At 47.3% G+C, this 13,304-nt stretch overlaps 1 protein-coding gene across 6 annotated transcripts in view; it reads right to left on the reverse strand.

The window, feature by feature from the left end:
• Window positions 1–13,304, reverse strand: part of RTTN (rotatin) — a 194,422-nt gene that overhangs the window by 110,283 nt on the left and 70,835 nt on the right. For all 6 annotated transcript variants that reach the window (XR_012644470.1, XM_074987517.1, XM_074987516.1 and 3 more), the window contains 3 exons: window positions 10,537–10,605; window positions 7,640–7,828; window positions 6,332–6,571 (listed from right to left, as the gene is read on the reverse strand). Coding sequence is in view for 5 of the 6 variants with exons in the window: in XM_074987517.1 (XP_074843618.1) it covers window positions 6,332–6,571; window positions 7,640–7,828; window positions 10,537–10,605 (498 nt within the window). In the remaining variant the exon portion in view is untranslated. The remainder of the gene's footprint in view (window positions 1–6,331; window positions 6,572–7,639; window positions 7,829–10,536; window positions 10,606–13,304) is intronic.

A 13,304-nucleotide genomic window follows, 5' to 3' on the forward strand; every position in this document is an offset into this window, starting at 1 on the left:
GTAGTGGAACACCCACAGGGACACATCTCGAAGAACCATCGTTACTACAAGTGAGTAACTTCTCTTTCTTCTTCGAGTGGTCCCCGTGGGTGCTCCACAGTAGGTGACTACCCAGCAGTGACCCCAATTAAGGAGGTGGGTGTCTGCTTATGTGCAGCTTGCCCTTGATAGGACTGCTGTTGATAGGTGTGTATCCTCATCAAACACCCGGTGCATGGCATAATGCTTGGCAAAGGTGTCGTAAGATGATCAAGTCGCCGCTCTGCAGATGTCTTTTAATGCGATGCCTTTGAAGAAGGTCGTCGACGTTGCCATCGCTCTGGTGGAGTGAGCCCTGGGCAGAACTAGCAGAGGGGTCTTACTGAGCTCATAGCACAGTCTTATGCAGGATACAATGTGATTTGAAATTCTTTGTGAGGATAGGCCTTCCCCTTTCGACCTGGGTGCAAGAGACACCAGGAGTCAATCTGTTTTCCATAAGGGCTTAGTTTTGTCTATGTAAAAGGCCAATGCCCTCCTTACATCTAGTACGTGCAGCTGCACCTCTTTGCTGGAGTTGTGAGGTTTAGGATAAAATGAGGGTAATACTACTGGTTCGTTAACGTGGAACTCTGAGGAAACCTTTGGAAGGAAAGCCGGGTGTAATCATAGATAACCGCTTCTTTTGAGAATACTGTGCAGGGTGGTGTTGCCATTATTGCTGCGAGTTCGCTCACCCTGCGGGCTGACGTGATGACAAGAAGGAAGGTTGTTTTCAGGGTAAATAGCTGGAGGGGTACCGTGGCCAATGGCTCAAAGGGTGGTCCGGACAGTGTGTGGAGGACCAAGTCCAAACTCCATGACGGCGATAGCGGTTTCCGAGGGGGGTACAGGTTTACCAGCCCCCTTAGGAACTGTGCAACCATAGGATGGGCGAATATGGTTGGTCCTTCCTCTTTATGTTGAAATGCTGATATTGCTGCAAGATGGACCTTTAGAGGAGATGGGGAGAGTCCGTCTTGTTTTAGCTCCAGCAGGTAGTCTAGAATTGCAGATATAGGGACGCCCTGAGGCGCCAACTGCTTGGAAGACCACCAGGAGATGAATCGTTTCCACTTTTGCATGTTAAGTCCTTCTGGTGGAAGTCCTTCAACTGGACTCCAAGACGTGTTTCACTCCCTCCGAACCTGTGCTCTCTAAGGCGCTGAGCCAGGGATTAGCCACGCCTGTAGACGGAGTCTTTGAGGGTGTGGGTGCACTATGGACCCCTGAGCCTGTGTGAGAAGGTCCAACACTACCAGTAGGGGGAGTGGCGGGCGGCATGACATGCACAGAAGCAGAGGAAACCATTGCTGTCGGTCCCAGGTTGAGACTATCAGTATTATACGTGCTCTCTCTTTTTTGGCTTTCGCTAGAACCTTGTGAATGAGTGACGTGGGAGGGAACGCACAGAGTAGAGGGCCCCTTCCTTGGGGTATGCCTTCATGGCACCGTGAAGGCGTACCCCAAGGATCCCTGTCCTATGCCTGCTCTGGAGCAGTACTGAGGGCATTGTTTGTTGTTGTAAGTGGCAAACAGATCGATTTGGGGAACCCCCCATTTTTGAAAAACTTGTTGGAGCAGATTGGCACGGATCTGCCACTCGTGCGTGAGCACAAATCGCCTGCTTAGCTGGTCCGCCTTCACATTGTGGACACCGGGTAGGTATGAGGCCTTCAGCGTTATATTGTTGGCAATGCACCAGTTCCACAACCGGACTGCCTCCATGCATAGCGCACGGGATACAGCCCCCCCTTGCCGGCTGATATAAAACATGGTGGTGGTGTTGTCGGTATTTATCCCGACTACTTTGCCATGCAGGTATTTCCGAAAGCGTCTGCACGCGTTGAACACTGCTCTGAGTTCTAGTATGTTTATGTGCAATGTCTCTTCCACGGGGGACCATAGCCCCTGAGTTACTTTGTTGCCGATGTGCGCTCCCCATCCCATGTGGGATGCGTCTGTCGTAAGAAAAATCGCGATTTGTGGCTGGTGGAAGGGCACCCCTACTAGTAAGTTCTTGCGATCTGCCCACAATGCCAGAGACCTGAGCACCTCCGCTATGGGCGATACTGCCCTGTGGATGATATGGACTATTGGTTTGTAAACGCTCGCCAGCCAATGCTACAGGCTCTGCATATGCATCCTGGCATTCTGTACCATGAACGTGGTGGTCGCCATGTGCCCCAACAGTTGTAGACATGTTAGGATTGGCACTGTGGGGCTATACGTCATCACCTGTACCAGGGATTTGATGATGCGGAAACGGGCCTCGGGCAGGTATACTCTTGATGTAGTAGAGTCTACGCGTGCCCCTATGAACTCTATATTCTACGTAGGCTCAGTCTTTGATTTCGAGAGGTTGATAACTAGGCCCAACAAGGCGAACGTGTTTGTAGTGATGTGTACCATGCGTAGGACCTCTGCCTTTCAGGTCCCTTTCAGTAGGCAGTCGTCCAGGTATGGAAAAATGAACACACCCTGTCTGTGTAGGTAAGCTGATACTACCGCCAGTGTTTTGGTGAACACTCTGGGTGCCAAAGAGAGACCGAACGGAAAAACTGTGTATTGGAAGTGCTCCCTGCCTACTGTGAAGTGGAGGAAATGCCTGTGTGCCAAGTGAATAGTTATATGAAAATACGCAAGTCGAGGACTGCAAACCAGTCTCCATCGTCCCATGCCATAAGTATGGAGGCAATTGTAATCATCCTGAAACGCTGTTTGCGCAGGTGCCGGTTGAGGGCCCGTAGGTCCAGGATTGGTCTCCAGCCCCCTGTCTTCTTCTCTGTTAGGAAGTACCGTGAGTAGAACCCTTTCCCTTGGAATTGTTCCAGAACACTCTCCACCGCCCCTATGAACATGAGATGGTCCAACTCCTGTTTTAATCTTGTCTCGTGGGAGGGGTCCTTGAAGGAGGACTGGGTGGGCAGTTTCGGTGGAGGTAGTGATTGGAAGGGGATCGTGTATCCCATGGCTATGATCTCCAGTACCCATTTGTCTGTGGTGATGTTTTGTCATTGAGAGTAGAACAGTTTGAGCCGATGGTGGAACATGTGCTGGGATTGGCATTGAGGGATGGTGTTGATACTGCAGTCCTCAACATACCCATCAAATTTGCTGTCTCAGGGCTTGCCCTGAGGGTGCACGACCCTGCTGGGGGCGTCGTCTGGGGGCCCTATACTGTTGCTCCTGGTGGTGGCGCCCTTCGTCATAACTCCGTTGGTATTGTGTACGCTGAGGTTGATAAGCGTACCGCCTTTGCTGGGGGTAAAACTTCTTCCTCCTGTACAGAGGGGTATATATACCCAGGGTCCTAAGCGTGGTTCTCAAGTCCTTGCTGGAGTGTAGGACCGAGTCAGCTGAATCTGCAAATAACTTCTGTTTATCAAATGGAAGGGCTACGATTTTTGTTTGCAGATCTCTGCGAATGCCGGACATCTGGAGCCACGATTCCCTACGCATTACCACTGCTGTGGCTGTTGAGCGTGCTGCCGTGTCTGCCACGTCCAGGGCAATCTGGACTCCTGTTTCTGAGACCGTGTAGCCCTCTTGGACGATCGCTTTTAGCACCAGTTTCTTATCCTCTGGAAGGAAATCCATGAGGGAAACAAGTCTGGAATAATTGTCAAAGTTGTGGTTTGACAGGTGTGCTGCATAGTTTGCCATTCTGAGCAGTAAGGTAGAGGAGGAATAGACTTTCCTACCGAACGTGTCTAATTTCCTCGCATCTTTTTCTGATCCTCCTAATTTATATTGGGGTGTCTTGGATCTCTGCTGTGATGATTCAACTACCAGGGAATTTGGTTGGGGGTGGCTAAACAGGAATTCCATGCCCTTGGCTGGAATAAAGTATTTTTTATCCGCCCTCTTATTTGTGGGAGGGGTAGTGGCTGTAGTCTGTCATATGTTGGTGGCTGATTCCATAATCGCTTCATCTAGTGGGATAGCGATCTTAGATGAAGCCGGAGGTCTTAAATTTTTCAGGAGTTTATGATGTTTCTCCTGCACCTCCGCTATATGAATGTCCTGTGTTTGTGCTACCCTCTTGAATAGTTCTTGGAATTGCCTAAGGTCGTCCGGGGGGGGAATATCCCCGGGGACAGTCCCCTCATCTGGGGAGGATGAAGAGGCGTTGCTATGATATACCTCCCCTAATTCCTCTGATTCCTGGATTTGTTCATATGCTTGCCCTTTTGAGGATTCAGAGGGGAGGTCCAGGGCCTGTGGACCAACATCCGCCTGGGGAGGCTGTGTCCTTCTCACGGAGTGAGACTGTGTGAGTGGGGATCTACCCCTGGACCTGGACCCCCTGTGCCGGTGTTCAATATGGTAGGGACGGCCATAACAGCAGAGGCAAGGGCCCGGTGATGGGGATCTAGACCATGATCGGAAAACGAATGCATGGGGTCTAGACGAGCATGACCTCCGTGATGACGCTGATAGCGGTGGGGATGCTCTGTGATAGTATTCATAGCGGGTCCCTACTGGAGATTGGTGAAGGCTGTCTGAGCCAGGGGGGTGGTGGTTGAAGGAACGGGGATGGAGGTCTGAAGCAGGCCATTGGAGCTGCTGCCCGATGTATTTCTGGGGGGCAGCTAGGTGATAACGGCAACATGGTGGCCTCCAGGGATGGGCTGCGGTGCTGTGTTTTGGCCTTTGCTTTTCCCCATCCCTGCGGAGCAGGCGCTGCCCCCTCCCGTGCCGGGGACCGCAGCGCCGTTGTGGGTTGTGTGTGCCACGCGGATAGCTTCCTCCAGCACTGTTGGGTCCTGTGCCGGGCACCCCTGCTCCGGCGCCGTCAGTACCCCAGGGCTTGGTGCCGTGGAAGTTAGTGCCGCCGATGCCGGCGCCCATGGCGCCCCCGATGCCAACTGCTTAATGGTCAGAAGCCCCGGCGCAGCTGCTTGTGCTACGGTCATCCCGCTTTGAGCAGCCCGCGGGTCAGAGCCCTGTGCTCTGCTTGTCCTGCTCGCAGGTGTTACTGGCAAGGATGAAGCTGGAGAAAGCTTCCTTTTCTTTTGTACAGAGAAGGTTAGGGAAGCCGCCTTCCTCTTGTGCGATCCTGAGGGCCCCTCCTTATGGGGCTTCTCCGATGGTTCAGGTGGGAGGGCCTTATCAAATAAAATCATTTTCAGCCTCATCTCCCTGTCCTTTCTGGCTCTGGCCGTGAGCTTGGAGCAGTGAGGACACTTTTGTGGAACGTGGGTCTCCCCGAGGCAATGAATGCACTCGCTATGCCCACCTGAGGCAGGCACGGCCTTGTGGCATGACGCACGTTTCTTAAACCCCAGCGAGGACATCTCAGCCCGGGCGTTTAGTCTTTGAATGTTAATAGGGCACTTAACAGCTAATCAGTCCTGGCAAAAGGACAACGTTCGCGGCTTTTAGGATAGCAGACCGCTTAAGGTGGCCGCCTCTGTTCTTCTCTTTCTTCCCCCCCCCACTCTTTTTTTTTTAAAACTATATCTACATTTAACGAAACAACTTTAACAATGCTAACTAAACTATCAAAGTAATAACTATTAACAAGATTAACAAAATTAAAAGATAGTTTTATCTTTCTCAGGCATTGGAGCTGGAGTGGAATCCGTCTGCAGCCGTTGGCGGTTGAGAAGGAACTGGCGGGGACCGGATCGCGCATGTGACCAAAGGCGCATGAAGGAACGGCGTGCATCGGTGCATGTGCGACCCGACGGTGACTGCTAAAGATTTCCAATCTGCGGCACCGGGGCGAGCCCAACACCTACTGTGGAGCACCCACGGGGACCACTCGAAGAAGAAGCTGATACATGCTGTCACATGGAGAAGCGTGGGCACAGAGACGGGAGAAAGCCAGGTTTCTCCCCACAATACCTCCTCCCTACTTCACCCACTCTCAGATACATCCCATCCCTCCCCACCCACAAGACCACTCCTACACACAATACAAGAGTGCCTTCAACTCCTGTATGCAGATAGTCAAGAGAGGACCAAGCTAAGCCTTCCCTGAAGCCTCTCTTTTCCTGCTCAACTCCCAGGAAGGGAAAACAATAAATGACCTGGAGTCTACTTGTAATCCCCTTGGATGTAGCATATGGCCCCACTAAGTCCAACATTTAATGACACACCTAGGACAGGTGCATACCCCACTACCACCAACACCTGAGTGGGAAAGAGCTGGTTGTGCTCTCCCCAACCACATTCTGGACCCAGTGTCCCGACGTGCAATTCTTGACTTTTCAAGCAAAATAACATTATTTTAATGTAATACACCTATATATCTTGATACACTGCTTTCTGTCTAGTGACTACACTTTGCATTTATGCTTATTACCTATTGAAAGCTGTCTGCCAAGTCACGCTCTTCAAAGCGGTCCTGTGAGAGCCAGTACTAAATTTTAAAGCCAATCTGTCATTTAGAATATAAAAACTCATCCTAGTCACAGCAGCTCTAACTTCCCTGTGGGACACAGCTTGAATTATTGAATTAAGACAATCCTGCAGGCCACTGGTTGTGTGTGTTATCTTCAATGTAAGAAAGTCCTCTGACGATAGCTTTAAAGTGTCTAAAAATCTGAAAAAGAAATAAAGGCATGGAATGACAGTTAATAACTTGCATCTTTTAAAATTACTTAACAGCCACTGATTTCTTCATTTTCTAGTTCTAATGAGAAAATGAACTGGTGAACCTCAAGTATTTAGTTTGATCAACCAAGCCTTAAAAAAAAATTAACCCCTAGCTGTCTGTAGCTTTTTATTTTTAAAGATTGATTTATATTAGATAGCTATTGGGCATACTCATGGCTCTTACATCTAAGCAAGAGATGTAAGCCACTTGCTGGTCACTTCCATGGAATACTGGTTTATGTTTCAACAAAATATACTAGAAATACTATACTAGATCATTGTGTATTTGCCTTCTCAAATTTAGCATAAATATGACTCTCTTTCCATAAGGATGTTGACAATCATCTCTTCAGTGGCTCTGTGCCTTCAAATGTCCTAAAACAGATGAAACTTCCAATGGAAAGCTCCCTCCCCATTCCAGTGAAGCTCACAATTCATCATCAGTTCCCCTGCCTGTCCAGCAAATCTACTCGGCTGAAGTAGTTTTATACAGTAACCCAGTTTCACTACCCACCAAGAATCACTTCTCTGTTGAACTTGCAGAGAGATTTATCAAACTAATCCTATTTTTGCAAGTGATTTTTTATAATGTGGACATCTGAGAGGTGAATTGAAACTCAAATCCTCTCAAATACAATGCACTACAAGCTGAACTTCTCTGGGGACACAGAACCACCACAGGCGTATGGCTGCTGAGCACAAGGAGCCCAGCTGGCTGGAGCAGCACAGCCTAGAGTGGCCTGACCTCTCTGGTCTGGCAAACTCCCTCAGATCCCAAGTATGTCAGACCAAGTAGGTTGAAGATCTTAATCTAATACACAGCTGCAATTCAGAGAAACTAGGAGCATCTGACAGCACTCTTCACAGCCAACAGGAATGTGAGCCTTGAACATTTAAAATAGTAATTTTGTACCATGAACAGTTCGGACTGCAATATAAATTCAAAAGGTATTTAACTTTGAAAGAAGGCAATTTAATTATCTTATGATTTTATATAAAAGATATCTTGGCTTACGCTTGTGCTTCTGTTTCATAATTAACCCGTTGCAATAGGTTATCGATCCCGTTGTACCACGACAGATTCCAAGCCACCTTAAGCATGTCTGACACAGGCTTCAGGGTCAAGCAGTCAGAAGATAACAGCAAAACAACAGAGTTCGGACTAACTGCATGATGAGTTTTGACTCTGACTGGGAGGTGATACCTTTAGAAAAATTATATTGAAATATTCAGTTATATCAAGATATTCAATCCTTGAAGCAAGGTTTTTTGAAAGTCTGAGAGGGAGGAAAAAATCATAGTTACTACTGAAGAACACAGTTTCTTTGTTACCATCTCCTTTGGCTAGCAAATACAGCCTGTTTTCTGGGCTGGCATATAAGAACACCAATGAATTAGGTTGGTAAAACAAATACTGTACAGCTGCTGCTACCCTGGACCCTGATGCTTCCCTGGCTAAAGAACATGCATTCCACCAGGGAAAAAAGCATCCCTCCCCAATATATGTGAAATTTGAGTTATGTGAGGGTGCATGGCTCTTCCTACAAAACTCCTGTCGTCAGATTGCAGCCACACAAGAAAGCAGATCACTCTGTCAATCTGCTCTGTCAACAGACAGTGGCCAGACTGCCTAGCTGCTCTCTTGACAAAATGGCCAAGGAGAAGTACAGCAGACAGGGCTACCCAGTGTCCCAGAAGTCCTGTCTGTCAACACAGGGCCCCCCCAGAGTGTCCACTTTGGCTTTCTGTCAACAGAAACTGTCGAAAAAGGTGTTCCGCCTCCTGGGGGAATGGCAGAACACTGCCAACAGAAGTGTTGTGTTCTATCAATTTACTGTTGACAGAATGCGTTTGTAATGTGGACACCCCATGAGTCTTGTTGACAAAATGGCAGTTTTTTGGAGCATAAAAAACTTTCTAGTGTAGACATACCCTTAGTCTTCAAGGTGCCACAGGACTCCTTGGTCTTTTTGCAGATACAGACTAACATGACTACCCCTCTGAGACATATATAATAAAGGAGAAACGTTTTAGTAACAACCTAAGCCCCGCAAAAAAGAAAGCCACTCAAAGTTGCGCAGAAAGAAAACATTTAAAGAATGTCTTTATTATAATAAAGGCGACAAATGTATCATTTGGTTCCATATTTACTTACTGATCTCCACAGAAATTTATTCAATTTGGAACTTTATTTTTTGTTTAAAAACTGATATTCCCTCACCTACATTCACCCTGACCTCTGACAACCAAGCTGGGGGTTTTTCACCTCACAAAGTTTCATCAATAGCTCGGTGGCCCAAATTAAGCCCAAAGCAGAACAGAAAGCATGGAATACCAAAAATGTGATTTTAATTTCTTTCTTGAGTAGACACTATTTTAAAAGTGACACAAAAGCCAATGTTAACCCAAAATCTAGATTATGTAAATAAAGACGTCTTGGTCAACCTCCTCGGGGGAAAAACGGTGGGAGTCGAGTTCATTCCAATGTAAAGGTTTTGTTTGCTTTTCTCTTTGTGGATTATGTTACACTAAAACAAATATCCTTTGAAGTATTAGTAATCACATCATCATCAATGCTCTGATGCATAAGAACTTGAAATTGATGAGAAAGTAATTATTAATCAAAGTGAAACTGAGTGGTATATTTGTTACCCACGCTTTGGAGAAAAACCAAAATTACTTAATAGTTCAAGCCATGAACTGACTTTAGGGCAAGTGTTACATGTTCACAGACCACTTTAAGAGGTAATCCTTACTGGAAAAATAGGTTACATCTTTAAAATTATTTCAGTTTTAATAGTGTTATACGGTAATAACAAAACCAAGGATACCACCTAACAAATGATTTGCTCTGACTGTTAACCATTATGCAAAAATGTAATGACTTCACTCTCCCCATTTTCTCCATCCACTGAGTTTCATCACATGCTTAGATCATAAGCTCCTTGATAAACAGATGTTGTATCTTTCAGATGTTAAATGCGTTGTGCCCAGCACGAGCCATTAGTCCTTCAGTGGCCAACAGTATTCAGCAGCTGACAGATTTACAGGAAATGTAAAACACAGAGCTAAGAAGAAAGTTAACCTAGCTCACAATTCCAGGTGTTTTAATATCTGAGGACTCAATCTTGCTTACAATTATGTCTATGCTTATGTTTGCACTTGTAAATAATTTTATTATCAATGCAAGATAAAATCCTACATAAAACAGTTCACAGGATAATGGCCTGTTTTCTGTCATCTGCAGCTCAAACAACAGTGTTGGCAAACAACACTCCTTTAGCTTGAATAGAACTGACTTCACAAAAATATAAAATAATCATAAATTTCAGATCTGTTCAGTGAATGGAAGATAATTTTCATGTTTACTAACTAAAATCTCATTGATATAAAAGCTCCACACTGGTTTATCCATAAAATAAGCACTTCAGCAAAAAGCACACACAGCACCATTGCTCTCTATAACAATTTTAGGAAGTCACACAGACGATTAAGAAACTTCCCATAAATTAACAAATAAAATTACAGAAAGCTAATGCATAACAAACTATACTTTAATTTATTCAGTTTGTTTTTATTTCATTTTAATACTTTGCAATTCTTTCATGCATTATGTAAAAATAATTAAATCTCATGTACCAATGTGAGCGCTTGCTTTGTAATTTTTACAGGTTTGGGGGGAAAGATCCATTTCATTTCCATAATTATTTTGTGTGAATTTCAAAATGTACAAATTAGTGAGTTTCTATTTTATCTATATAAGCTCGATAAATTAAGTTAAAAAAATTAAATTAAAAATATCTATCTAAATCTAGATCTAGACAGATTTTTTTTTTTAATCACAAGAATTTATTGGTCCCAAGTGGTTAGCAGTACATACACAGAAATGAAGTTAGTTATTAAGAGGCTTACCGTCTAACAATAGCTACAGGCACACTGAAGTCAGGTAGGTTAGAACAATTACTGGATACAGCATCAGCCCTGCAAAAAGAAAGATTCATCACACAGTGGTACCAGATTGAAATTAATTGCTAGCTGTTATTGCCTGATTTTCCTACTATAGCTCCACCAGGACTTCATGATTCTGATAAGAGAAGTTACTCACCGTAGTAACGATGGTTCTTCAAGATGTGTCCCCATGGGTGCTCCACGATAGGTGTCGGGCTCGCCCCGGCGCTGCAGATCGGATCTTTCCAGCAGTTTCTGCCGGACTGTGCGTGCGCTGGCGCGCGCCACTCCCCTACACACTCCCAGCCACATGCACGATCCAGTCCCCGCCAGTTCCTTGACCAACCGCCTTGGATGCTCCTGAAAAACACCAAACAGAGATCCGAAGCGGGGAGGATGGGCGGGTAGTGGAGCACCCACGGGGACACATCTCAAAGAACCATCGTTACTACGGTGAGTAACTTCTCTTTCTTCCTCGAGTGTCCCCGTGGGTGGCTCCACGATAGGGATAGAATTTATGTGATAGAATTTATGCGTGCCCCTATGAACTCTATGTCCTGTGTGGGGTCGATCTTTGATTTCGCAAGGTTGATGACCAGGCCCAGCGAAGAAAATGTGTTTGCTGTTACGCGTATCATGCGTAGTACCTCCTCCTTCGAGGCCCCTTTCAGTCGGCAGTCATCCAGATATGGGAATATAAATACCCCCGTCTGTGCAGGTAGGCTGACACCACTGCCAGGGTCTTGGTAAAGACTGTGGGGGCCGAGGAGAGGCCGAACGGCAGAACCTTGTATTGGAAATGTTCTTTGCCAACCATAAACCGGAGAAAACGTCTGTGAGCTGGGTGGATCGTTATATGAAAATACGCATCTTGTAAGTCGAGGGCTGCATACCAATCTCCATCGTCCAGTGCCGTGAGTATAGAGGCGACTGTGATCTTCCGAAAGCGTTGTTTGCGCAAGTACCGGTTGCGGCCTCGAAGATCTAAGATGGGCCTCCAGCCTCCTGTTTTCTTCTCTGTGAGGAAGTATCGTGAATAAAACCCTTTCCCTTGAAGTCGCTCCGGCACTCTTTCGACCACCCCATAAGCATCAGGTGGTCCACCTCGTGCTTGAGTTTCGCCTCGTGGGAGGCATCCTTGAGATGAGGCCTGGGCGGAGGTCTTGGCGGTGGGAGCGACTGAAAGGGGATCACGTAACCCGTGGCTATGATCTCTAGTACCCACTTGTCTGTGGTGATCTTTTGCCATTGTGAGTGGAACGGTCGGAGGCGATGATGGAACATTAATTGTGGGTGACATTGCGCGATGGTAGTAATAGTGCAGCCCTCAATCTGTCCGTCAAACTTGTTGCCTTTGGGCCTGCCCCGAGGATGCATGGCCTCGTTGGGAACGTCGCCTGGGAGTTCTATACTGTTGTTGCTGTTGATGCCGCCCTTGGTCGTAGCCCCGTTGGTACTGAGCACGCTGAGGTTGGTATGGGTATCGCCATTGTTGAGGGTAATACTTTTTCTTTCTGTATGGAGGGGTATAAATACCCAGTGTTCTGAGTGTGGCTCTTGAGTCTTTACTGGAATGAAGGACCGAATCAGTTGACTCTGCAAACAACTTCTGCGTGTCGAAAGAGAGATCGACAATTTTTGCCTGCAGATCCCTTGGGATACCCGATGTCTGGAGCCAGGATTGCCTGCGCATGACCACTGCCGTAGCCGTTGAGCGTGCCGCCGTGTCCGCTACGTCCAGGGTGATCTGGACTCCCGTCCTTGAGGCTGCATAGCCCTCTTGCACGATGGCCTTCAGCACCGGCTTCTTATCTTCTGGAAGCGAATCCATGAGTGAAGTAAGCCTGGAGTAATTGTCGAAATTGTGGTTCGCTAGATGTGCTGCATAATTAGCCACTCTCAGCAGCAGGGTGGAGGAGGCGTATACCCTTCTGCCAAATAGCTCTAGCTTCTTGGCATCTCTGTCTGTTCACCCCCGCTTTGTACTGGGAAGTCTTCGATCTCTGCTGAGACGATTCTACCACCAGAGAATTTGGTTGTGGGTGACTAAACAGAAACTCCATGCTCTTCGCCGGGACGAAGTATTTCTTATCCGCCCTCTTGTTTATAGGTGGAGCGGAAGCCGGGGTCTGCCATATGGTAGTAGCAGACTCCATGATTGCTTCGTCGAGCGGGATAGCGATTTTGGACAAGGCCGGAGCCCTCAGGTTTTTAAGGAGCTTGTGGTGCTTCTCCTGCACCTCTGCTGTTTGGATGCCTTGTGTGAAAGCCACCCTTTTAAACAGCTCCTGAAACTGTTTGAAGTCGTCCGGGGGGGGGCAACATCCCCGGGGGCCATAGCCTCGTCGGGGGAGGACAAGGAGGAACCAACTAGGGTAGACCTCCCTTGAACTCTCAGGGTCCTGCTGCTGGTGGTACACCCTCTCACTAGAGGCTTGCGAGGGAAAATCTTGGGGTTCCAAAATCAGCTCCCCTTGAGACAGCTGTGTTTCCGTCCCCGTCCGTGAGTGCCCGCAGGGGACCTGCCTCTGGGTGTATGCCTGTGGTGTCTATGCCCGGCGTGATAAGGACGACCGTGGCAGCACGGGCATGGTTCCTGGGATGGAGACCTGGACCACTCTCGAGCTGCATACCCCCGATGTCTGGAGGAGCGAGATCATCTGGATGATTGAGACAATGGCGAAACTGGTTTGTGGTAGTACTCCAGAGGGTCAAATACCAGAAAAGGCGAG

Source organism: Carettochelys insculpta, chromosome 2 (genome assembly GCF_033958435.1).
Source record: "Carettochelys insculpta isolate YL-2023 chromosome 2, ASM3395843v1, whole genome shotgun sequence".
In the NCBI taxonomy this organism is placed as follows: Eukaryota; Metazoa; Chordata; order Testudines; family Carettochelyidae; genus Carettochelys; species Carettochelys insculpta.